The sequence below is a fragment of the Xyrauchen texanus genome, chromosome 20, assembly GCF_025860055.1.
Source record: "Xyrauchen texanus isolate HMW12.3.18 chromosome 20, RBS_HiC_50CHRs, whole genome shotgun sequence".
NCBI classification, from domain to species: domain Eukaryota; kingdom Metazoa; phylum Chordata; class Actinopteri; order Cypriniformes; family Catostomidae; genus Xyrauchen; species Xyrauchen texanus.
In genome coordinates this window covers 33240332-33266111 of record NC_068295.1, presented here as the reverse complement: position 1 = coordinate 33266111, position 25780 = coordinate 33240332, and the positions used below count along the sequence as shown (strand labels likewise).

The 25780-nt window shown below is 37.0% G+C and overlaps 2 protein-coding genes across 2 annotated transcripts in view; both read right to left on the bottom strand.

The window, feature by feature from the left end:
- The window catches only part of LOC127660857 (cGMP-dependent protein kinase 2), a 50300-nt gene extending 33597 nt beyond the window's left edge, over positions 1 to 16703 (bottom strand). The window contains exons 1-4 of the mRNA XM_052151302.1: positions 16618 to 16703; positions 15483 to 16012; positions 1343 to 1509; positions 623 to 736 (exon numbers count right to left, since the gene is read on the bottom strand). Of these exons, the coding sequence (XP_052007262.1) occupies positions 623 to 736; positions 1343 to 1509; positions 15483 to 15970 (769 nt within the window). The 5' untranslated portion in view covers positions 15971 to 16012; positions 16618 to 16703. The remainder of the gene's footprint in view (positions 1 to 622; positions 737 to 1342; positions 1510 to 15482; positions 16013 to 16617) is intronic.
- A 5875-nt stretch (positions 16704 to 22578) lies between these two features.
- The window catches only part of LOC127660696 (collagen alpha-1(XIII) chain-like), a 72166-nt gene continuing 68964 nt past the window's right edge, over positions 22579 to 25780 (bottom strand). The window contains exons 38-39 of the mRNA XM_052151066.1: positions 25457 to 25495; positions 22579 to 23962 (exon numbers count right to left, since the gene is read on the bottom strand). Coding sequence (XP_052007026.1) covers positions 23960 to 23962; positions 25457 to 25495 — 42 coding nt within the window. The 3' untranslated portion in view covers positions 22579 to 23959. The remainder of the gene's footprint in view (positions 23963 to 25456; positions 25496 to 25780) is intronic.

The window sequence follows — 25780 nt, the reverse complement described above, 5'->3', positions numbered from 1 at the left end:
AAATCTTTCAAACTTATGCAGAAGTAGATAATTTTTAATCAGATTTAGGTAGTAAGCATAATAATTTTAATGATAAGTCATGAGAAAGAATTTTAAGAATAATGCCATCTTGATCAGCATCACTGACTATAAAAGCGTGTCAATCAATATTACGCACACTTGTGCCACACACATGAACATTCTACATATGGCGCATATGTTACATGGCTTATAAATGCAAAGGTATGATCACATACTGTATATGCAAACAACTGTATTACAAACTTCCTATCAAAATGCAAAAATATTTTTTAAATGGCATATCAAATTAAACTAGACAGTCTAGTCTCAAATCTTTTGTCTCAAACAGGTTTCAATGTAAAAACGTAATAACGTTTCTTACCAGATGTAGTTTTGTTGGCATTTTACGCAAAGGCAAACGCTGCTGTGGTTGGCACCATGTTGTTTTGTCACATGACTACATACATACGAATTTTAACCCTTTACTGAGAGCACAGAGTTTTCTTAACTGAATTTAAATTAATACAGATGTGGATGTGGGGTCGCACAAGGTTAAATGCAACTGTAGTAAGTATCCCTTAATGAACAGAATACACCAGCACAGGTACACAAACACACACACCTTTAACTGTGGCAGTCCTTTTACAGTTATAGAGTATGGCCAACTCTCCAAAGGCCGTCCCAGGACGCATCTGACCCAGCAGCTTGCCATTCTGTATGACCTCTAATAAACCCTCTAAACAGAAGAGAGGCAGATTCAGTTGATAATAAAGTTAGTAGCTTGAAGTCATAATTTAGCTTTTTATGACTCCACACTCTCTCTGACCGTTTAGGAATGTATTTTGCTACTGTGCCAAAAAACGTAACACCTTCTTCACATGTGAAATGAGATACATGTGGTGCACTTGTAAGTGGTGCACTTTTGACTGCCTCATCTTTAAATAACAGCCTCTTTGCAAAACAGCATTAGTGACAGGTTCATAAAACAATCCACTGGCCGAGTTTTTGATAACCAAATAGACGATTTTGATGTGTAAATTTGGGTGTTCAGAAAAAGTTCAGTACCAGTTATATTAGTAGCTTAGTTTGAAAAAATTGCCTTTTTCGGGAGGAACATTTGAAAGTTACACAGTTTTTATAATACAATAAACTCTTTATCCCAAAAGATCAAGGAAAATTTTATTAGAGTTTGAATGGTATTAAAGTTTGTTAAGCGATTGGAGCTGGAATAACTGCAGAAAATTGTGGAGAGGGAAAACAACATTTAAATACAATGCTGCCTTGCACCACTGTAAAAACATGAACATATGAAGAGCAAGTGAAAAGAACAATCGGATTGTACCTGCAAGCACGTAAAGATAGTTCCCTGGCTCTCCCTCCTTAATAACCAGCTGCTCAGCAGCGTAAATCTTCTCGTACATGCAGTCCACCATCTCTCGAGTGTGCTGAGGCTCCAGCTTCTTCAGAAAGTCATTGTTCATGATGGCTTCATTGATCAGTTTCTTAGTGCTGGAGGCAAAGGTAGCAAAAGAGCTTAGAGATTTTATGGGGATAAACAATGGGGTCCAAAAGTCATTACTAGTGTAACCACTAGTTTAACCCTTGTGCATCCTTGTGGACATTTTTGGCTTTTTCAGTTTTGTTTTTTTGATAACTTTGTCTGTGTTAATGCTAACTGCATAAAATTTTCCACAGGAGTGAATTTTTATTGGAATTTTAATATTTCACCCTATTTTCTTTAAAAAAATATTTTTGCACTAGTTACACAAAATAGTCCCTCTTAGCGTCGTTTTGGACAAAAATGGCACATTGAAACCCATTAAAACTGCGATTTTTAATCCCAGTGCCATTTAACTATAAAATTATGCAATCTTGTTTAACATGCTTTCATTATGTTGGCAAGGCTTCAAAATTTACATTTTAAATATTTTTTACCAGATCGTGCCATTTTTTCAGGTTTGGCATATCATCGCTTTTGTTGTTTTCTGCTGTTTTTGGCTTATGCATATTATAGAGCCAATTAGATACATTATGAATATATAATTGTGTGAGTGTGTTGGTATGGATTTCAGAGTGTGGTTTGTATGTGTCTGAGGCTCTAATAATAAAAATTAAAAAAATTCTGTTTAGCATTTATTAAATTGAAAATAATTATAATTAAAGCTGCGAGCAGCGATGACGGGCCCAAGCCGGTGGCACCGCCACCCCTGGGCCTTTAGGGTCGCCGCGCACGACGGGCAATAACGTAAGCTCGCTTCGACCGTCGAGAAGATGTGTGCAAATTCCAAGAAATCCACATTCAAACCAAAATATCTGACTTTCTGTTGGTCTGTTTGTTCACTTGAGACATAAGGGGTGATTTAAAAGCATTTTGAAAGTGACACACTTCCTTCTGCCAGTTGGTGGCGCTATAACTGACTCACAATAGCAACATCCATGCGATCGGCCTCTTACAGCGAACACACTGCTGAAGTTTCGTCGAGATCAATTAATGTATGCAGAAGTTATAACAGACTTCCTGTTTCTCTTACTGCCTTCTGCCAGTTATTATAGGCTTTGTACTTTACTCACGCTCCAATACCGACGTAGAAAATCATCCTCTTTGCATGCGCAAAAATATGCTTGGAAACATCACAGTGGAGCGGTGCTTACTGTGAATGATACGAATTGTACTACTGACTATTTAAACAGAGTAATTTTTATATGGTAGGTTTACTATTTTATTATTATATTTTATTGCGGCTATAATTAACAGGCTGCAATGTCAAGATTGCAATGATGGAGTGTGTGTGTGTGTGTATTTGTAACCTTAAAGGGGTCATATAATGCCATTTTTGTACAAGTTAATATGAATCTTTAGGGTCTAAATGAAAACTTTGTAATATACTTTTATTAAAAATTCTCATTAGTGTTTTAAGAAAACACAAATTTTAACTGCTCAAAAACAGCTCCGTTTTCAGCACGCCGTTTCAGTGCATATGACTTTAAATGATAATGAGGTTTGGTCACCCCGCCCCTCCCTCCGTTCTGGGGGAATTGTAGTCTTGAATCATATGCATTTGCAAGATGTAAACAGTATTTTGCCAGTATTGTGTTACCATTCATCTTCATGCAGTTATAACTGTTTTTTTACATTACTTCTTAATCAGTAACATACAAGTAAACCAGGTGTAACTTAGTGTTACCATGTTAACTGTAACACCTGCGTACACAGTTTTTAATAACACAATAACCATAACGCGTTGTTCATTATAAACGTGTGATTATGAATTATATTGAGAACGTCGTAACGTTATGGAAAACATGCCGTAATGTACCCTGAGTGTAAACATTAGCCACATGCAGTTTAGCGTTGTTTTGGTTGAACTCACCTCTGAGTGCTGCTTTACCTGCAGTTGAGCGTTGTTAAACTCACCGATGAATGGTGTTGTACGCCACAATGAGCGTTGTTAAACTCACCGATGAATGCGGTTGCCTATGAACGCGCTAAACCTTTGCTGAGAGGGCACTTTGATATCAGATTGTGAGGGTTTTTAAAAATAAAAAAACTGTTGGAGGGTCAGATAAAGATGATCTGGGGCCACCATTATACTAGCCCTGCCATAGATCATTCATTGTAGCCTATTCCTTTTTATTTTTATTTATTGCAGTCTCGACCCATTCGCAGCAGACGAAAAACGTACGTGCAGGTCCAGCTGTTTCGTTTTGGTGGTGCGATGAAGACTTTCGTCGAACATCAGCACGAACGGTCCCGTGATTTTGGAAATTAGTCATCATCCGCTATTCCAAAGCGCGTAATGGCTGATGGCTGTAGTTTGCTGGAGACCCTTGACAGCAGTTAGATATTTTTCACTTTTTGAATGAGACTCCAGCGCCCGTACACCCAACATTCCCAATTTAATAGCTTTCTTGCATAAGCAGTAGGCTTCAAATGCGTTATTTGCAACTGGGTTTAACCAAGCACGAAATTCAGATTTTTCAAGCCAAGTATCGCTAAACTTGCACTTCCTCATAGCTGAATAAAATCCGTTTAACGTCTTTCTGTTGTATCCGAGAGACTCGCGCCAATAACACGAAAGCTCAAAGCTGGCTGTTGCATGTTGGTCTATTTTGTAGTCATAATACAGCGAATTATATTTGGACTAGCGAAATAAGAAACTACAACACCACGGAAGTAAAAAAGAAACATTCCAAAGCGCTGTGGAGCATTTAAATGAGATTTACATGGACGTAGGAAAATTAAGACCTGTTAAAAATTATTTAAGACCTAGAACACAATACTTCAGCAAATTTAAGACTTTTTAAGGCCTTAAATTGTGATTTTGAAATTTTAGACTTTTAAGACTTTTTAAGACCCCGTGGAAACCCTGTTTTTTTTTTTTTTTTTGTAGAGTATTTTTTATTGTATCACCAAAGCAATGACGCTCACGACTCCCGTTGAAGTATCCAGCATCTCTAAGGTCTGCAAATAACTCCATCCAGAACTGAGACCTATATACATTTTGAAGAGTCCTCAAGCTGATGCTTACACCGTGTACAGCGTACGAGTGGCCCTCGTTAAAATATTGAACGCAATGATGCAGTATGTCTTGTTTTTCCGTCTGGTCCGCGTCTTTTAAAATCTCCAAACACCGTTCTCAACAGTCAACACGTACAAGTGTTCTTCTTACGTTAAAACAACGAGAATACAGAAAATGTGCTTAGACCTCCATCTAGTGGTTATATTATAGAATTAAAGGAGAAATTACATATGAGACAGCTTTATAACTGAAATAGACAAGTGTAATATAACTATACTGATAAGTGTATATTTCCAACGTCATGTTTGTGTTATCCGTTTCTGTAAGTTTTTGTGACGTGTTTCAGAAAGATAATCGCTTAGACAGAGTAATAGTTTATTTTCATCTTAACCGGACATCACAGTTGATCAGTGAAATAATTCATAATTCAATATATTGATACCGATTTCTTTATCAACTGTTTGTTCAATTGAGACATAAGGGGTGAATTCAAAGCATTTTGAAAGTGACACACTTCCTTCTGCCAGTTGGTGGCGCTATAACTTTGACTCACAATAGTCACATCCACGCGACCGGCCTCTTCAAGTGAAGAAACTGCTTAAGTTTCATCGAGATCAAGTAATGTATGCAGAAGTTATAACACACTTCCTTGCTGTTTAAGCTTCATTTATGTGCTTTTTTGAGCTTCAAAGTTCTTGTGCAATGTGTTCCACATTCAAACCAAAATATCTGACTGTAGGTCAAAGTATGAAACCAATACCCCACTTTTGTCTGAAGGTGGCGCTACTGAGCCCCTGCACCAGGCATCAAAAAGAAAATTCAAGTTTGAAGAGCTGCCGCGACAACAGTATTTAAGATATCAATAATTCTTTCACACGTCTACATCTGCCGTGTGTTTACATTATACACCTAAAGTTTGAAGTAAATCGTGTAACAATAAGTGGGTGATTTTAAAGCATTTTGAAAGTGACACACTTCCTTCTGCCAGTTGGTGGCGCTATAACTTTGACTCACAATAGTCACATCCATGCGATCGGCCTCTTACAGCGAACACACCGCTGAAGTTTCATCGAGATCAATTAATGTATGTAGAAGTTATAACACTCTGACTGTTTCTCGTCATCATTTCGTTTCCTTGCCACGGCCAAACCGTTGGAGATATCAATAATCTGCCGGCAATTTTTCATGGTCAATGTCTTGACATCATGCTGACCGAGTTTGGTGGCGATTGGTGGAGTTCTCTGGGAGGAGTATTCCAAATTCCATTGCGTGCGTTTTCAAACAACCCTAAATAGACGGTTTCCTGTTGGTCTGGGGTAAAAAGTGAAAGTATGAAGGATATATGAAATGATGAGATCTATATGTGTACCGAGTTTCATATTATTACATGCAAGCGTGTTTGAGTTATAGACCAAGTTTTCGGCCCCTGTTCCAGGGGCGCTGTCGAGCTCCCTGCCACGCCCGGGTACCAGCTTCAGGCCGGCCCTAATGACCGCAGGTTCTGACCCGTGTGCAAAGTTTCAAGAGTTTTTGAGCATGTTAAGAGCCCCAAAAGTGCCCCGTAAGTCGTAAAAAAAAAAAAATAAAAAAAATAATAATAATAATAATAATAATAATAATCCTAACAAAAACAATAGGGTCCTACGCACTTTGTGCTTGGGCCCTAATTATTATATTTTTTATAAAAAACAACAGTGGCATTATGTAAACAAACCGGCGTTTAAAGTGTTAAAATTCTGAAAATAAGTGAATGTTTGGTAATTATGATTAGAACTGATGCTGGTTAAAATATAAGTCAGTGAAAGTAGAAAAAAATATTATTCTATAATATTTTTATGACACTTTTTGACATGGCCATTTTTGTCCATTATGGACCTAAGTGGTAGCTTTTTTTTAAATCTGATACTGTATAAGCATCAAAATGAATGTTGTTGTTAAAGTGTTAAAATTCGGAAAATAAATGAATGTTTGGTAACTATGATTAGAACTGATGCTGGTTAAAATATAAGTCAGTGAAAGTAGAAAAAAATATTATTCTATAATATTTTTATGACACTTTTTTGACATGGCCATTTTTATCCATTATGGACCTAAGTGGTAGCTTTTTTTTTAAATCTGATACTGCATAAAAAATATGAAAGCATCAAAATGAATGTTGTTGTTAATCATTGACATAGCCGAGGCTCTAATAATCAAAGAAAAAAAATTCTGCTTATCATCTATTAAATTGAAAATAATTACTATTTTTCATTTTTTCCTAAAAAAACAACAGTGGCATTATGTAAACAAACCAGCGTTTAAAGGGTTAAAATTCTAAAAATGAATGAATGTTTGGTCATTATGATTAGAGCTGATGCTGGTTAAAAAAATTATGTCAGTGAAAGTAGAAAAAAATATTATTCTATAATATTTTTATGACAGTTTTTGGACATGGCCATTTTTGTCCTTAATGAACCTATGTGTAACTTTTTTTAATTGATGCACAAGGGTTAAGTCATTACTATTTACAAGACACTGTTTATATAAACAGTTTGCTAAAATAAGGTGGTAAGTGTTTGTGCGGTTTATCCAACCGGATCCAAGTGGAGTTTATTCTGAAATCTCCTTTTATAAGACACAATTCTGTTTTTTTCGAGCAATGATCCATCAGTGCTGACTGAAGTGGAGGTGGTGAATAATGCATGATTTACTTGTTAGAACACTTCAGACTGCCTTCAATACACTATTGAATAAAGAGCATCCAAATATCACCTTTATGATGCTCCCTTGAGAGCAGACATTGTAAATCGCAACCTCAATCAAGTAAAACAATTGTATTCTTTATAATGCTTGAAAAATGTATATACCTCTAAGGGACTGTAACACATCCAATTCTCTGTCATTATTTACTTAAAGCTAGTGGTGGTTGATGAGATTCCCCATATTTACATTTACATTTATGCATTTGGCAGACACTTTTATCCAAAGCAACTTACATATCTCTTATTACAGGGACAATCCACCTGGAGCAACCTGGAGTTAAGTGCCTTGCTCAAGGATACAATGGTGGTGGCTGTGGGGCTCGAACCAGCATCCTTCTGATTAACAGATTACCAGTTATTTGCTTTGACCACTACACTAGAAAAGTGTATCAATATCAATATCAATAATGTTAAAGGCATACGATGATAGTTTTGGTTAGAAACAACCAAAAGGGTAAGTTATATTTCAATGAAAATCTTTATTAAAAGAAAACAAAAAAAACAAGCTGTTAAATATACACTCACCTAAAGGATTATTAGGAACACCTGTTCAGTTTCTCATTAATGCAATTATCTAATCAACCAATCACATGGCAGTTGCTTCAATGCATTTAGGGGTGTGGTCCTGGTCAAGACAATCTCCTGAACTCCAAACTGAATGTCAGAATGGGAAAGAAAGGTGATTTAAGCAATTTTGAGTGTGGCATGGTTGTTGGTGCCAGACGGGCCGGTCTGAGTATTTCACAATCTGCTCAGTTACTGGGATTTTCACGCACAACCATTTCTAGGGTTTACAAAGAATGGTGTGAAAAGGGAAAAACATCCAGTATGCGGCAGTCCTGTGGGCGAAAATGCCTTGTTGATGCTAGAGGTCAGAGGAGAAAAGGCCGACTGATTCAAGCTAATAGAAGAGCAACTTTGCCTGAAATAACCACTCGTTACAACCGAGGTATGCAGCAAAGCATATGTGAAGCCACAACACGCACAACCTTGAGGCGGATGGGCTACAACAGCAGAAGACCCCACCGGGTACCACTCATCTCCACTACAAATAGGAAAAAGAGGCTACAATTTGCAAGAGCTCACCAAAATTGGACAGTTGAAGACTGGAAAAATGTTGCCTGGTCTGATGAGTCTCGATTTCTGTTGAGACATTCAGATGGTAGAGTCAGAATTTGGCGTAAACAGAATGAGAACATGGATCCATCATGCCTTGTTACCACTGTGCAGGCTGGTGGTGGTGGTGTAATGGTGTAGGGGATGTTTTCTTGGCACACTTTAGGCCCCTTAGTGCCAATTGGGCATCGTTTAAATGCCACGGCCTACCTGAGCATTGTTTCTGACCATGTCCATCCCTTTATGGCCACCATGTACCCATCCTCTGATGGCTACTTCCAGCAGGATAGCTCGAGTCATTTCAAATTGGTTTCTTGAACATGACAATGAGTTCACTGTACTAAAATGGCCCCCACAGTCACCAGATCTCAACCCAATAGAGCATCTTTGGGATGTGGTGGAATGGGAGCTTCGTGCCCTGGATGTGCATCCCACAAATCTCCATCAACTGCAAGATGCTATCCTATCAATATGGGCCAACATTTCTAAAGAATGCTTTCAGCACCTTGTTGAATCAATGCCACGTAGAATTAAGGCAGTTCTGAAGGCGAAAGGGGGTCAAACACAGTATTAGTATGGTGTTCCTAATAATCCTTTAGGTGAGTGTATATGTATAAAATGCTGACAGAATTGAGACATATGCTGTCTATATTATATATAAATAAAATGTTTATAAAATTTTTGGAACATAAGAACAATTTAAATATACAGTATAGTTGCTTCATACTACAGCATATCAATGTATAAATGATTAATTCTTTGAATGAAAATCTACATTGGAAGGCACATGTCTGTTTCAGAGAGTTGTGTGTCCCTCAATGCTATATACTATGGCTGATTCTCATTATCACATCTGAAACAGCAAGGTCTCTCCATTTACCTAAAATGGAACTTATGAATGAATTAGCGCAGTAGATTTGTAGACTAGCATCAAGAGCGTGTTTAATTAAAACAGTAATGATACCTATCCGTGCATACAGATGGCCCACCCTTTGTGTTCTCTTGAGCCACTCCATCCCCTTCCGAGTGTGTTATGGTAATCCAGGCTTTCAAGCCCCGTCTAGGGTTGGAGACACTACAAAGGCTTGGCTAAACCTTACTCTTGTCTCCACCTTTCAAGACAGTCAGTGGTCCAGTGACTCCATAACAAAACAAAAAATTTAACACCAAAATGTCCAGTGGTGCAATCAGGGTTATACAACCGTTAGAATCTAATTGGCTAAGCAGCATTCCAAGAGTGCTTATATTTCGTATAACAGTACAGCTGTTTGTATCACTGCACTTGTCTGTATTCACTGCATTCCAGACCAAGAATGTGACATTGTTTCCTAACCAGACACAAAAGGTTAAGGTATCTTTTCCATGTTAATCAGAGTTTTTATCCTAACCAGCCACGACACTCAATGAGCGACAGCACTTTCTATTCTTGAAATGGTTTCTATTTCTGCGACGTTGCGCCGGCCAGCACAGTCACCAAATGGGTCTAAAATGATTCTTATTGGAATACATTAAAGTCAGTATCTCACTACCCGTTTCACAACAACTTGATTTTGGCCAATGTTGTCATACACCTACCGAATATTGTGCTTAAATTCTCGCTCTCATCAGCCAGCGCTGTCTCACACACACACGCACTGGTTCAGATTCAGAATGGCAGAGGGGACATCCCAGCTCATTACAACTTTCACTCCGCTTCCCTGTTACGTGGAGATCGGCATAATAACAACAGGGGTACCGAGTGAACATAAGCAATCGTAACAGACTGAATAAGGATGCAATTCATAAAGTAACTTTGCACTGTGTATGTGTGTGACTGAGTATTTATCCCCTCAGTGTTTTCTGTAGAAAGCTAATGCCTAAATGGAGCTTCAGTGAGAAAATGAGTTGCGTTCAATAAAAAGACTGTTCTGTTTGTAATTGCACTTTTTTCCTACATTTTATTTTTAATTATCCTAATTTTAGTGTATTAATATCACGGTGTCACGTCACGCCTGGTGTGGACATACAGATTGCTTGCAGCTGTAATCTTGTGAGAGTATGAGAGTGATTTTTGAAAGTCAGAGTGTCTGTGTTTACTTTTGCTAGTGGAAGCGGAGCAAGGATCATAGTTATTTAGTGTTTTATTTAGTCCATGTGTTGCTTAGTGAAACACAATTCTTTGGCTTCTTTTGGAGCTTTTCACATTGGTGGACTTTATTTGTGGAAACAAATTATTGAGTAACTCAATATTATTTAGAGTAATTGTGTGTGGAACTGTAGTATAAAACCAATATTACACTCACAATCATGCTATTCTGCTGAATTACAGCATGACTGTGAATACCTACAGTACGGTCTAATAACAGCCATGCTAATATTCAGAACAGCAGCACTCTTGCTTGTGTGATATGTAATGGACAATCTATGGCTAAGTGTCCATTTAATGATTTGAATGCATGATGTGGGATCAAAGAATCACCCAACATGACGCCAAGTCCATTCAAATGGTTTAACACACACCTAGCCATGGATTATTCTGCTTGTCATGTTCTCTGTTGTCTTTTGTTTTTCTGTGACGAAGGTAGACAGGGAATGTGGATCTAAATGCAGCTTTTATTCATAAAAACAGGAAAACTCAGGACAAAGAAAAGCAACGGAAACCTAGCACAGAACATAATAACATATGCAAGAACTAACCCTGAAAACAGGGAAACCAAGGACTTAAATACATAAAGGAACAAACAAGGGAATGAGGAACACCTAGGGAAACAATCAGGGAATGAGAACTAATCAGGGGAAAACCAATCATAAAATGAGACTACAAAGGACTACAAAAACCAAACAGGAAACAGGAACTAAACTAAACTTCAACATAAAAGCATAAAAACAAAAGACAACAGAGAACATGACACTGCTTATACCATGTTCGCTTGGGTCATTACATCCTGAGTTCTGCCCATTCTAAATCAGACACAGAGACAAAGGAGTGAGATAATATATTTATTAGAATGATAAAAATAACTAAATAAAAAGCTGTACAAACACTTTTGAAAGATCACAGACTGGTCACTATTTTTTGTAAGCATGCATAGAGCAGCGCTACATGCTACAACCATGCGCTACAGCTTAGGTTGTACTGTGAGAGCACTAATTCTAAGTGGACTTTTCATGCCAGCAAAAAGCGCAAGTGGCCATGGGAGGGAGTGTTTGGATTAACTGTATTTTCTGTATTTTCATTTTCGAATGCCAGACCATATTTTCCTTCCAAATCCTGTGGGTGTTCAAGGGAAAAAGTGCAAGTGCTTTCATAATTATCTCCAGGTCGGACTCAGTAATGAGGGGCTGATGAACACTGGCGTCTCTTCCATTTTTTTTTCTTAAAAAATTCTTCCCCCTATTCTTTCAGGGGGAAAAGACCCTGTGGAGGCCACATCCTACCCAGTCTAGGGGGGCAAATACACCACGAGGGTTGTGAAGCCGTACGTGGGAAATGGCGTGGTGGTAAGTCCAGCCTAATGAGGGGGCCAAGCACGGTGACCGGGTCAGAAGAGCTGCCCAAGGAAAACGCAGGTCCACCGACAGGTGGACCGTACCGCGGATCACGGGGAGTTTGCCTGAAAAGGGAACTAAGCCCGTGGAGCCCGACCCCAGAACAGAGCACCTGTGACTCGTAGTGGGTCTGGCCGCGAATTGCTCCGCTGAATTCACGGCCAGAAGTCTAGGGAGGAGAACATCCAGGGAGCGACGCTTAGTGGCTAACCTGGGATGGAAGGCGCACTGGATCATCTTGGTGAAGGGCGCTGTGCCGCATTACCGAGTTCTTACGGCTCGGATTTGACAAAACACGGGACGAGACCGACTCAACCCTGAGATTGTAAAATCTGGCAATGGTATTGGGTGTTGCCCAGCCCGCTGCTCTGCGGATGTCTGCTAAGGAGGTGCCATGAGCCAGTGCCCATGAGGATGCTACACTTCTCGTAGAGTGTGCTCGAACCCGCAAGGGGGCGGGCACGGTCTGGGTGTGATAAGCTAAAGAAATAGCATCAACAACACAGTGAGCTAACATCTGTTTGGAGATGGCGTTCCCTTTCCGCCGAAGCAGACAAAGAACTGCTCAGAACATCTAGAGCTCTGCGTGTGGTCCAAATTTATATGCAAAACACATAACGGACACAGCAATGAGAAAGCTGGGTCTGCCTCCTCCCGGGGCAGCTTGCTTGCAGGCTCACGACCTGGTCCCTGAAGGGGGTCCTAGGAACCTTGGGCACGTATCCTGGTCGCGGCCTCAGGATAACGTGAGAATGTGCCTGACCGAACTCCAGGCAGGTGTTGCTGACAGAGAACGCATGCAGGTCACCAACACTCTTGATGGAGGCTAATGCGATCAGGAGGGCCGTCTTCAGGGAGAGGGCCTTGAACTCAACTGAATCAAGCGGCTCAAAGGGGGGTCTCTGAAGGCCCGAGGCTATGAGTAGCGCTCTGACCCGAGGAACCGATCGAGTAGCTGTGAGGGGGCGATGGAGGTTTCCAGTCCAGCCTCGTGCTCACTGCGGCCCGGGAAAGCATAGCGGACATCTGTGCGTCAGCCTCAGACTGGGCAAGCAGACCCGAAGGTGGCAGCCCAGACAAGTCATCAGTATCAGACGGAGCTGTGATGCTCTCCGATGCAGCGGCGATGTCGACATCCAATTCCGGGAGCTCAAGGGAGAATGCCGGCTGGCCGTGAGGTGAGCCGCACTCATCCCGAGCTCGGAAGGAAGCAAGCAAGTGTGCCGGGGGGCAGGTAGTTCGTGGGGGTTTACCCAGCAAAACCGAGCCCGTTGTCATCCCCAAATCGCCTTCATCACCAGCCGGGTCATCCTCAATCCGACACAACCTCGAGTGACAGAAGGGGAACATAATACAGTGCTGTGAAAAAATATTTTATAGATCTTCAAACGAGATGTCACAAAGCAAACCTGAGTAACCTCAAAATACAGGTTTCAAATATGTATATATATATAAAATAATTTATTAAAGAAAAAGGTTTTCCAACACCTATATCACCCATGTGAAAAACAAACTGCCCCCTTAAACTTAATAGCTGGTTGTGCCACCTTTAGCAACAACAACTGCAACCAAATCCGATAGCTGGAGATCAGTCTTTCACAACTCTGTGGTGAAATTTTGGCAGAACTTTGCAGAACAGCTTTAGTTCAGCTACATTGGAGGGTTTTTGAGCATAACTGCCCTTTTAAGGTCCCGCCACAGCATCTCAATCGGGTTCAAGTCAGGACTTTGACTAGGCCACTCCAAAACTTTAATTTTGCTTAATTTGAGCCATTCAGGGTTGGACTTACTCCTATGCTTTGGACCATTGTCTTGCTGCATATTCCAGTTGCGCTTGAGCTTCAACTCACGGACTGATGACCGGAGGTTCTCCTTTAGGATTTTATGGTAGAGATCAGAATACATGTTTCCCTCAATTATTGCAGGTCACACTGGCCCTGAAGCAGCAAAGCATTCCCACACCATCACACTACCACCACCATGCTTTACCGTAGGTATGATGTTCTTTTTGTGGAAGTCTGCGTTTGATTTACACCAGATGTAACGGGACCTACAGCAGGGCGATTATTAAATTTTTTTCAATTCATTCAAATATTTTTTTTTTTATATGATTAAAAAATTTTTTTATTGTGGAATCGTGGATTTGCATAAAATATTAGCAGACGCTGTAGTTAAATACACTGTCAATCCACCAATGGCTGAAGATCAATCTGATAAACTGAACATGTGGAAATATGCACAGCTGCAAACTCCAATGTAACATAGGTTCAAAACATGGAGACCGAAATAAAATATTGTACAGTGTGATTGTAGGTAGACTTCCTCCATCATGCTTATTACACTGGCTTAATCAAACCATAACTATGTTCTGTGTAAGTTGTGTAAGTCATGAAGTAAAAAGCTAAGTTATAATATATTCAAAGTCAGTAATGTATTCTAAATACTTTGGATTACTTCTTCAGCACTGGTAGATATGTACAAATATATAAGTAGTTTAAGTGTGAAGGGAGACTGACTTGACCACAGTGCATCATTGGAGTGGGTGGTTGCTCATGGTTCCTGGTTCTCTGATTGGTGGATCTTTCTCGGCTGTACCATAGGTAATGTAGTTGTTTACCATTAATTACTCTATCAAAAACGTTGTTTAAACAATGAAGCTGAAATAATGCAAGTGGATGGCTTCAACAGAAGCATTTACCATCGATGAACAACATTGGATTGTTTTATCGCTTTTTTCGTTTAGTTTAAAGTGCAATTTTAATTTAGAAATGTCTTTCGTTTATGTTTTTCGAATTTCAACAAATGAATACAATTTTTAAAGCAAAATCAATAAAGCAAAAAACATTCACTGCCCTCGGCAGGAGGGTTGATGATGTAATCGGATATTGCGATATTCTTCGGCAATATTTTTACAGCCCTTACGAAAGTAAACTGAAGTGCTCTTAATGCTAAATTGATTGACAGTTAATTCCGTTCCTCGAATCTGATTGGATGAGAGCCGTTCCAAGAGTGCTGATATACAGTCCAACAGCAATTGGGCTTTACTGTTTGTATAACTCAAATTCTCAGTATTTGTGGCTTTCAAAATACTAGTGGGGATTTTGATTAATCTTTTATTTTGATTTCATACACTGATTTGTTCAGTGACCATTTCTGGAGATTTCACATTTATTCCAGCAGGTGGCAACAAATGAGCGTCTTTGCAGTTCTGAGTGAGTCATTCAATCATTGACTCAATGATTCGTTAAAAAACAGAGTTGTTTTCTACCAAAAGTGAACAAGAATGAATTGTTCACCTGAATTTGTCCAAAAACACTGATTATTTACAAACAAAACATCACCAGTTTAATTGAGTACAGAGAGTATGACTTATTTTGGAATTACTTTTGTTGTCATAGAAGAAATGCACAAACGAACTAAGACAGTTTTTGTCTGAAACATAAGTTATTTCATATTATTTACCTTTTTGTTTTTTTTGTTTTTTACAGTTTTTTGAACTGTTGTATAAAAGCATGAGTAAGAGTGCTGTTGTTCTGTATATCAGCACAGCTTGATTTTACTTAATGAGCACACTTACCCAGAGTCTTTGCGAACTCGTACTCTCTCTGTGGAGGTGTGATGGACCTTGTGGTCAACGCAGAAGTGACCTGAAGTGGGTTCAGCTGAAACCCCCTCCTTTGCCTTTAGGCGCCGATGTACCTCCACAGCCACTTTGTGGAAGCGTGTGGAGCCCTGGTTGATTACACTCAGAAGTCTGCGACTGTGCCTCGGAGGTGCTGGTGGTGAGCAGCTGAGGCTGTTATAACCAATGGCATCCTGGAGTTTATCGATCTGAGACACCTTTGCGTCTAGTTCTCTTTGAAGACTTAGCAAGCGATTCTCCTGAGCACGCAGCTCCTGGTCTCTCCGTGCCAATTCCTCCTCCAGATGAGCAATCCTGATCTTCAGGGGTTCCACTGACTCCCATAAAGGAGCCTCTTTTATACTGGAGGCCAGGCAGGTCTGCTCTAGCCGAGGGGCTTTGATCGAACCGTTCCCCATGATCACAGATTGAGCGGGCACCATAGAGAGGCCTTTGGGCTTTTTAATTTGTTTACTGGTTGACCACTGAAATCAGAGGAAGATATAATATCAGGATAACTTTTAATACAAATATTTAAAGATTGTTTGACAAAAAAGATCACATAATAATAAGTACCACATGTGCTCTGCATAAATTAATGTTTAAGTTGTAATATGTGGACAAAGTCTATTTATGGTACACTGTAAACACGTCATACTTATGTTTTTATATGACTGAATCAACCTGACTAGGTTACACTAACAAAGTAACTTTAAGGTTTAGGTAAGATTGAAAACTTCTTAAGGCAACAACTACAAAATAAATTAAAAAAAATTAAATGATACAGTGTCGAAGAATAGAATAGTGAATTCATAAAGGCGTTATTAATTGAGAAATGTAAATTATTCACACAACTAAAACATTCAGTTTATTGATACTTCACCTGTCATTGGCGAGTATTATTATTATTATTATTATATATTTCTGGGAGCAATAAACATGTATAATCTCGACATGTAAACATTACAAATGGTGATTGATCGCTATGAACCCTCTACTCACGCTTACCAAACGCCAAAATCAATTGTATGAGTTAAATGTTCGACAAGTTTGACAAAAATATATATTCAAAACATTGAAGTGTTCTTACCACCTGTCAGTGTGTTGTGAAGTTGTCACTGCTTTCTGTTTCAGTATCTGTGAGAAATGCTGCTGGTGTCACATATGAGCGATCGGTCTGGTGTTCTCCACGCGCAATGAAAGGATGAGACAAGTCGCGCGCTAGAGACGCTGCTGGATGATATTAATGAGCCTGTGCAGTGATGCCAACATTATATTCTAGTGACCTCCAGCGGCGACAATTTAGCATTACACAGGACAAGGGGGAAACGGTTCATAGGAACTTTGATTAGCCAGAAACATTGTTTTTCAGTATTTGTATTTCAGGAACATTATATATATATAATTTACATTGATGACCTGTAAACAATTATACTGTGGCAAGTAAAAGTATGTGAACCTTTTGGAATTTCTGCATTAATTGGTCATAATATTAATATTAATCAATATTAATCAGTCACAAGTATAGACAAACACAATGTGTTTAAGCTAACATCACACAAACAATTAAAATCTTTCTTGTCTTTATTGAACCCATTAAACATTCAAAGTTATCTGGATAATTAAGAAAACCCTTGGATGTAATAACTGGTTGATCCTCCTTTGGCTGCAATAACCTCAACCAAGTGTTTCCTGTAGCTGAGTATTAGACCTGCACAATGCTGAGAAGGAATTTTGGACCATTCTTCCTTACAGAACTGCTTCAGCTCAGCCATATTTTCAGGATGTCTGATGTGAACGGCTCTCTTGAGGTCATTCTACACTACAGCATCTCTATTGGGTTATGTCATAATCCACACCAGCAGATACTTTTTGTGATAGCAAACTCAAGATGTCTGAGTACTTTTTATAAGTCTAAGTAGCATTAACCCACACCTCCAATCTGGTTTCATTAATTGGATGCCAATCCTAACTTTAAATAGCTTTTTTGTAATCTTTAGCCTAGGGGTTCACTTAATTTTACACCCTGCACTGTGAATGTTTTATAGTATGTGTTCAGTAAAGACGTGAAAGATTAGAATTGTTTGTGTGTTGTTAGCTTAAGCACATTGTGTTTGTCAATACTTGTGACTTTGATGAAGATGAGATCACATTTTATGACCAATTAATACAGAAAATCCGCTAATTCCAAAGGGTTCACATACTTTTTCTTGCCACTGCAGTAATAATTGTTAATGTTAGTAATGAAAACCATTATAGTGTTGCCAATGCACTTATTAAATTACTTCATAGATATAATGGGAAATCTTGTATAAGAAACACTAGATTTTCTATTGCCATAAATATTCTCAACGGCCTTCAAGCATTTTCCTTTTGGTTTGTTTGTTTTGTATTTATGTATTTATATTTAATTATTTAAAACTAGCAGCTTACAATAATTGTCAATGGAGTCAGTAAATGTTCAGTTATTCCATTTCTTTATTTAAGTGACTAACACGATTCTTATGTTATTTTTGCCAAATAAACAATTAGCTGAGTAATCTAAAAAAATAAAATAAAACAAAAATAGAAAAAATAAAATAAAAGACTGTTCAGGTCAGAAAAAAATAAATAAATAAAAGTAAAATACCTTAATTCAACTTTAGTTAACAGTTAATATTTGTGTCTCCAGAGGCATGTATTGAATCAGCAATAATAAATTTTTACATCTTAATTCAATGCTTGATTATAAACCAAAAAGGAAAAAAAGAAAAGGCAACGAAACAAGAAAATGTCTGTCAAAAAGACTGAAACATGTTAGTTAGACATGCAAGTGGTTAAAATTCTTCTTACACTTGCACCTCCTGTAAAAGCACAAAAATAAATGCCCTCTTACCTATTTACACAAAACTGTACTACAACATCAACAACAGTAAAGATATGATACAAACTGTCAGATTAAAAAAGATTCTCAGTAGGACATACACTTATTGTTGATGATTTAAATAATAATTGTATTAGTGAGCAGGTGAACTTTTCACAACATGCTCACACTGGCAGTGAGTGATAAGAGATCAGATTGATCCAAATATAAACTGGCATTAAAGACAACAACTGCCAAAGCTGGACAGCTGTACTGAAAGTGTACCCCTTATAAAATGTCATAAAAATGTACAATATGAACTGCAATGCAGAAATAAATGATTATGCAAACTGATATTTTACCAAACATACTTTTACAAAAATATCTTTAAAAACATCATGAATTATGAAATCAGGATTTGGAGATATGACAACTTAAAAAATGCTGTGTCACAAATCTGCATTTGAGTAAAACCGGATAACTTCTTGAAGAGTACACTGTACAAAGAAGGACAATTACAAGATAAAGACATTTTTGTCAAAAGGGAAATGTTCTGTGTAGAAAATACATGATGTACAGTACAAATATTATATTCATGTTCAAGTCACACTCTTCAATGTGCAAAACAACACTGAAAAAACAACAACAACAGCAACTATGCCTCGTGCATATACAATAATGAATGGAGAATCACTTCATAACATGCCCTAAAGTTAAAAAAAAGATCACCTAATGTTAAATATAATACAGAGTGTACAAGATCTAATTCATACCTGTTTTTTGTTTTTGTACCATATTTTATCAAGCTTTATCTTTTGTGTCAGTGGTTCCAGAATGATTAAATATTTGCATCAAACACTTGTGATAACTGCCCCAAAAGAAGATAAATACATGTTTATAAGTAGTTGTCTAAATTATTATTAAATACCTGTTTTTTTAAGCATCTTTCATAAAGTGTATTGTCATCATAAATAAATAAATTCAGAACCTCATCGTTTGAAATAAAGTTCAAAATAAACATATTTTAACAATATTTTTTTTTCAAACTGTTTCATGTGTTACGATTTCAATGTATGCTTGAATGTGAATTCAGATTGAACTTGTAACTCCCAATGAACACTTTTTAAGTTTTGACATTCAACGAGTTTTAAGATTCACACATTTCAACTGTATGACAAATTGCCATTTAATTGAATTGAGTAATCTTTAAATAGTTTATATGTTGTGAAATCAGAAAAAAATGAGAAGTATAGAAATAATTAATGAGGAGTATGAACTTATATACAAAATTCATATGTTTTAAACAGCAGAGCAACTACATTTGATTTGGCTTTAAAGGAATATTCAATACAAGTTAAGGTTAATCAACAGCATTTATGGTATGATATTGATTACCACAAAAATGATTTATTTTTCTTTAAAAAAGCTAAAATTTGGGTTACAGTGAAGGACATTTAACAGAAGTGAATGGGACCAATTTGTAAATTAGTTAAAATACTCACTGTTTCAAAACAATAGCTACTAAAAATAAACAATGTGTATAAACATGATTTTAGCATGATACAATTGCTTACTAATCTTTTTCTGTGTAAAGTTACATACAATTTTACAACTTCATAGCATGATGTTTTAATGTCATCAAACACTTAAACCCTAAAATGACAATAAAAATTACGATTTAAACAACTTCAAAAAAATCAATTAATGAGTTATAACAGTAGAATTAATGTAAGTGCTTTTATAAAATTATAAGTTTCACATTTCTGCCTTTAAACCCTCCAAACATTTGCCCCGTTCACTTCCATTGTAAGTGCCTCACTAGCCGCGAGTCAGGGCTATCAACTGTTAATGTCGTTTTTGCTTTATTTTAAGAAAAGGAGGGACGAGTCAAAATTATGTTTGTGGAAATCAACATTACGCCAAAAACTCTGTTGATTGAGCTTAACTTGTATTGAACCCAGAATATTTATTTTATTGAACACATTTATACTTAGCAAAGTTAAGCATATTTTCATAAATCTAACTGAAAACGTTTGTTTTTTGGAGTGATGAGAACACATTAATTTCTCTGTTTTCTGGATAAAATGAAATAATGGAAGATTTAGTGAAACTATCAAATGTGAATGGTTTTTGGCTATATACAACCAATCTCTGTCTAAAAACAGGCGTCAAAACATAACATAAGGAATGCTTGCATTCGATAACAAACAAAAACACATAATTAATAAAGGAAAACAAGAGAATATAGCTGCTGGTACATATGACACCACATCAAGTCAAAACACACTGTTACAGATCACAATTTTTGTAAGGAAATGAAACATAATTTTCCCTTACAAACGCTGGTATGATTGATGCGGTCTTGTAACCCCATAACAATTCTGTGTCTGTGAGCTGTGTGAATCTTATGTGGATTTGATCATTTGATAGCTGTCATAACAGTCACTTTCAAACTGCTCAAAGCTCCTAAAAAGAGTTAATCAAGAGCGAGTCAGCTCAGCCTTTGCCCCTTATGTAGTAAAGTGAATGGATTTTTCTAGCAAAAAGGTTTACTCTTAGTAATCATAGGCATAAACATTAACAATAAACAAATATTTTTTAACACGAACCATGCAGCAACAAATTAAAACCCCAACATATCATTGTCAGTTTAAATTTGTTATGCTTTAGCTGCCCTACATAAATTCCCAAGAGCACAGCTTTCCTTTTCCAAACACATTGAGATCAGTTGTTATGTTTCAAAGAGACTGCAAAATATACAGATTGTGTCAGTATTAACATGTCTAAGCTGTTTACAGCATTAAAATGTTGCATTCATGTTGCAACACCTGCAATGCCCTTTTTGCAAATGGCTAATATCTGGAGGATGTTTTTTTTTACTTTCTTTCTAGGCAACTTTTATTATGAATATTATTACTTTAAAGATGCTGGTACATTGCTTGTTTCAAATTAGTTACATTGATAGTAATTTATATTCAAGATTAGCTGTTTATGGCTCTATATACTGCAGTTGCAGTATGATTATCATTTTATTTAAAAATAAATATTTACTATGCTACTTTTATGTACAGGCACAAACAACAACATATTGTATAAATGTAATACTCATACATGTAAGCATAATGTACTGCACTCAGCCTACACTGTCAAAGCACGATCATTATGTACATTCATTTGAAATATTAGCCTAGTATTAACATGAGTAGAAATGTGAATGTGAGATTGCATTCTACCTGCAACTCTCAAAAGAAGGCAGTGACAGATTGAATCAGGAATCATCAAAGATTTTTGTATTTTCTTTTCTTTCTTTGGTTTGCCTGGAAACACACGGACACTCAAAAGTCATCTGTATGTTCAGTGAGCTGCGCTGAGTTATCTGATCACATTTGCTTGTGTCAAACATGAATTATGATAATAATTTCTTGTGACTATCAAGGAACAAAATAAGCTAAAATGTTGTCTTTCACATAGTGAACAATAAAAAGGAGAAATGAAAGAGTGTAAAACTTGGAGAATCCACAGGCTACATTTTTGCACCATCACCTTATCCGTAAAGACAGGGGGGAAAATAGCGAAGGAAATGAACATTCTTGTGCAGTCTTGTCGTTCAGTCAGTCTGCTCACATCTGCCACCCAGTTGAGTGTTCCAGTTCTACTGGACGGTTGCACAGGAAAAATCCTTCAAACAGCCACCATTGAGCAGACCAAACTCAAAGATCTCTTATAGTTTTTGTGTCAGAAATTGACAGAACCATGCGGATCTCATGGCAGTGTTACTTTTTGGCTAGCTGGAACGGATTCTGGCCCTTTAAATAAAAAAGAAAGAACATATATTTGTAGTAGACTACCACTTTGCACCTTATGATGACATAAAGGTGGAAAAAGTCTCAGACAACATGCACAGGAGATCATGTTCACAATGAAATGTTATTGTTAATACTCCTACCATTGTGTAGAATAAATGAGTTCTGTTCTTCAACAGTCAGTTATTGTGAAGCTTCCAACACACGAATGCAGTTGTCGCACTTTTCACCAGATGCAAATCCAAATAACACACACAAATACACACTGCAACATGTGAACAGCCAGGGGGAGTTAATATTTCTTAGTCCCTTTGTAAACATCAACATGTCAACACTATGCAAACAATCTGGTGAAAAGTAAAGTAAGAAGTCTTGAGGGCCAAAATCAAAGAGAGACACGTAAGGAAACAGTTTGGCTGAAAACAATATTCACAGCCATTTATTTTCTTATAATCCTCATGTAGACAGCATAGCTTCATTGACATTATTGTTGATATGTGTCAGATCTATTTTGGCAAGAGTAAAAGCATTAAGGCACATGTTAGTATGAGGTATTAAAGACAGATAAAGAGTTTATAGAGACCGGTGATTACAAACCATGCTTAGCTTAATATTAACTAGCAAAACAGAACCCAAACATAGCTTTTTGTGGTAAGCAGCAGCAATCCTAAACAATCCTTTACTTTAATGACTTCAACACAGAATGAACACAAAAAAAACAAAACCATAACTAAGGGCCTTCTTCTATAACCCTGATATTTCCTGGGAATTAGACATACAATAATGAAAAATGTTGTGTTTATAATACTAACTTCATTGGCTTCATTCTTCATATGTACTTAATAGCTGAGGTAAAATTGGGCATAGATGCTTTTTAACAAACACAAAGATTTGCTTGATAGTGAGCAGCAATATAGTATGAGATAAATTACAAGAATAAAAATCATTGCCCAAGAATGCAAATGAAATGATCTCTACTATTAAAAAGTAAGAGATATGAATACACATAGAAAATAGCTGCTCAAATGGCAATATTTTGTCTATATGACATATTTACACAAAGCCCATAAAAGAAAAGCACTGCATGTGGAATTCTGATAGACTGATTGTTTCTTCAGAAATTTCTTTTCTTTTGGAAAAACGAAAGGCAAATATAGACAGAAAACAGATTGAAATGCTCACTAAATGAGTAATGCCATGCCAATGCTTATAATGTATGCACTGAAAAGCATTTACATCAAATGTCTGGATAATTTATACTGCGTCTATAGTATGGACCTTGAAATAAGTCATTTGAATTATTAGTAAACATATGCAGTTACAGTGTAAGATCATTAGGTGTGGTGTGATTTTCAACAATGTCCATGTTAATCTCAGAGCAAAAGGGTTTCCTCTTAACACACAAGGCCAATTTCAAATCCTGCTCCACTAATCAGTGCAGCATAGTCTTTAAACAACACATTAAAACACCATGATACAATAAGTTAATAGGCACTTATCAGTTAACATAATGCACAAATATCATGCATATGCTGCCACAGCATATTTCTTGATCAAAACATTTTGACATAATGCATAGTTACAGTATAAAGTCCATTACATAAACAACATTACCAGTAATAAAATAAACAATCTGTACAAAAGTCCTATCAGGATTTTGCTATGGTTTACTGTATTTTCTTTTCCATCAATATAACGGATCAATGACAAAAAAACAAAAAATCAACAAAAATAGTACAAAAATAAATATTCTATTTACAATCACACATGGCATTCTGGAATTAACATCACTGCAAAACAAGAGGCAAAAAGACCACAGGTTAATTCCAAACACTAATGTTTCATGCAAGTGGAAGTATAGAGTTTTTAGCTGTCAAATTTTGATGGTTAAATCACAAATAAATCTCAAATTATATATGAAAAAACAATTATACAAGTTCCAAGATATTTCTATTCACATAAACCAAGTTGTAATATTATTAGGTATTACACAATAATCATGTAGATCACACTTCATTTAATAGTTTTGGATTGACAGTATACTTCCATGGGCTCTATTTTTGTGAGCACATTAAGAGCAGCGGTATGTGCAAAGGCCGTGTGCAACGTCTTGTCCAATTGTCGTGAGAACGCTAATTCTAATGCAATATTTGTGCCAGCGCAAAGCGAACGTGGGTGTGGGTGGGAGTGTTGGCGCTACTGTGGGTGTAGACGCGCAAACTGTGTGTATTGTATGTAAATGAAGTGCCGCAAAGTGCAATTTGCTTTTTTCCCAGAGTATTTGGTAATTGTGCTGACATTTCAAAAATAGGTCTTATCCTAGCACAAAGTCTAAAAATGTCCTGCATTTGCAGTTTGGAGAATCCACCAGCAGGTTCATCTCCAATGACACTCACTGTTGTAGCAAACATTTATGAGATTTGTGTTAAACTTTCTAGAAGTCATGGTTTATTTTTTAATTCATTATTATTTATATAATTATATTGTAATTTATATTTTCAATTGCATTTATGATCTAATTCATATTGGTATTTTTCCACCTGTCATCTTAGAGTGATTTTTAAGTCTTGTTGAAGGAAGTTGGAGAGAGTAAATTTTTGGGATTAAGGGAGGTGATTATTTTAGATTCTTTTTTACCACTTCGGTATTTGAATTGCATTTTCATTTAGTTTGAATGAAAATGAAATCATCTAGCCATGATTTATGTGTCACTTGATCAATATAAGCATAAATCCAAATCCTGATGAGAACCACATTTTCCATTCGTATAAAAAAGGAGCGTGTCACTGTCATAAAAATGCCTGACATTCAACAAGGACACATTTAATGCCCAAAAGAACATAAGTCCATATTTCTACAGTTTTCTTCTAATTTAATGCATACAGTCCATTTACACTACCAACTTATTATGAATGTGCTGTCTTTGTTTATATTGCTGGTACTTGACAGGGAATGGACTATATAATAGGAAGCAGACAGTGACGATGTAGCAACTCTGAATAAAATTGCACTTGACCCGACCTATTAGCGCTTTGCTTGCGCGATTTTGCCAAACCCACTTGCGACTATACTTAGCGTATGCTTGCATGAAAATACAAAAATGTAATGGCCACTGACTTTGCGCTTATGACCTATGGCATGGCGCTGCACTTAGCTCTAGCACTCTTAAAACAGGGCCCCAGATTATTCATTCATAGCATGAGTTATGTCAAGTAGGGATAGTATGGATCGGATGCAATAATTACAAATTCAAAGTGTTAATATGATCAATAGTAAACACTCACTTTATTCCAACACCCTGGTACTGGCAGACCATCATCGCCCTAAAAATAAAAAGAAGAGGATTGGTGAATAAAGACAGAAATCATATACATTATGCGATAAAGGAAAATGATTGCATCCACGCACATTTAGGCTACTTAACCATCTCAATAGTTGCTCTTGAAACATAACATTGTTACAATCAATCAATCAATCAATCAATCAATCAATCAATCAATCAATCAATCAATCAATCAATCAATCAATCATATCCTCTACTGGGGTGCTTAAATTCAGAAAAGTTTTTACATTCTTGACAATTCAATTGGGTAAATTGGTATCCATGG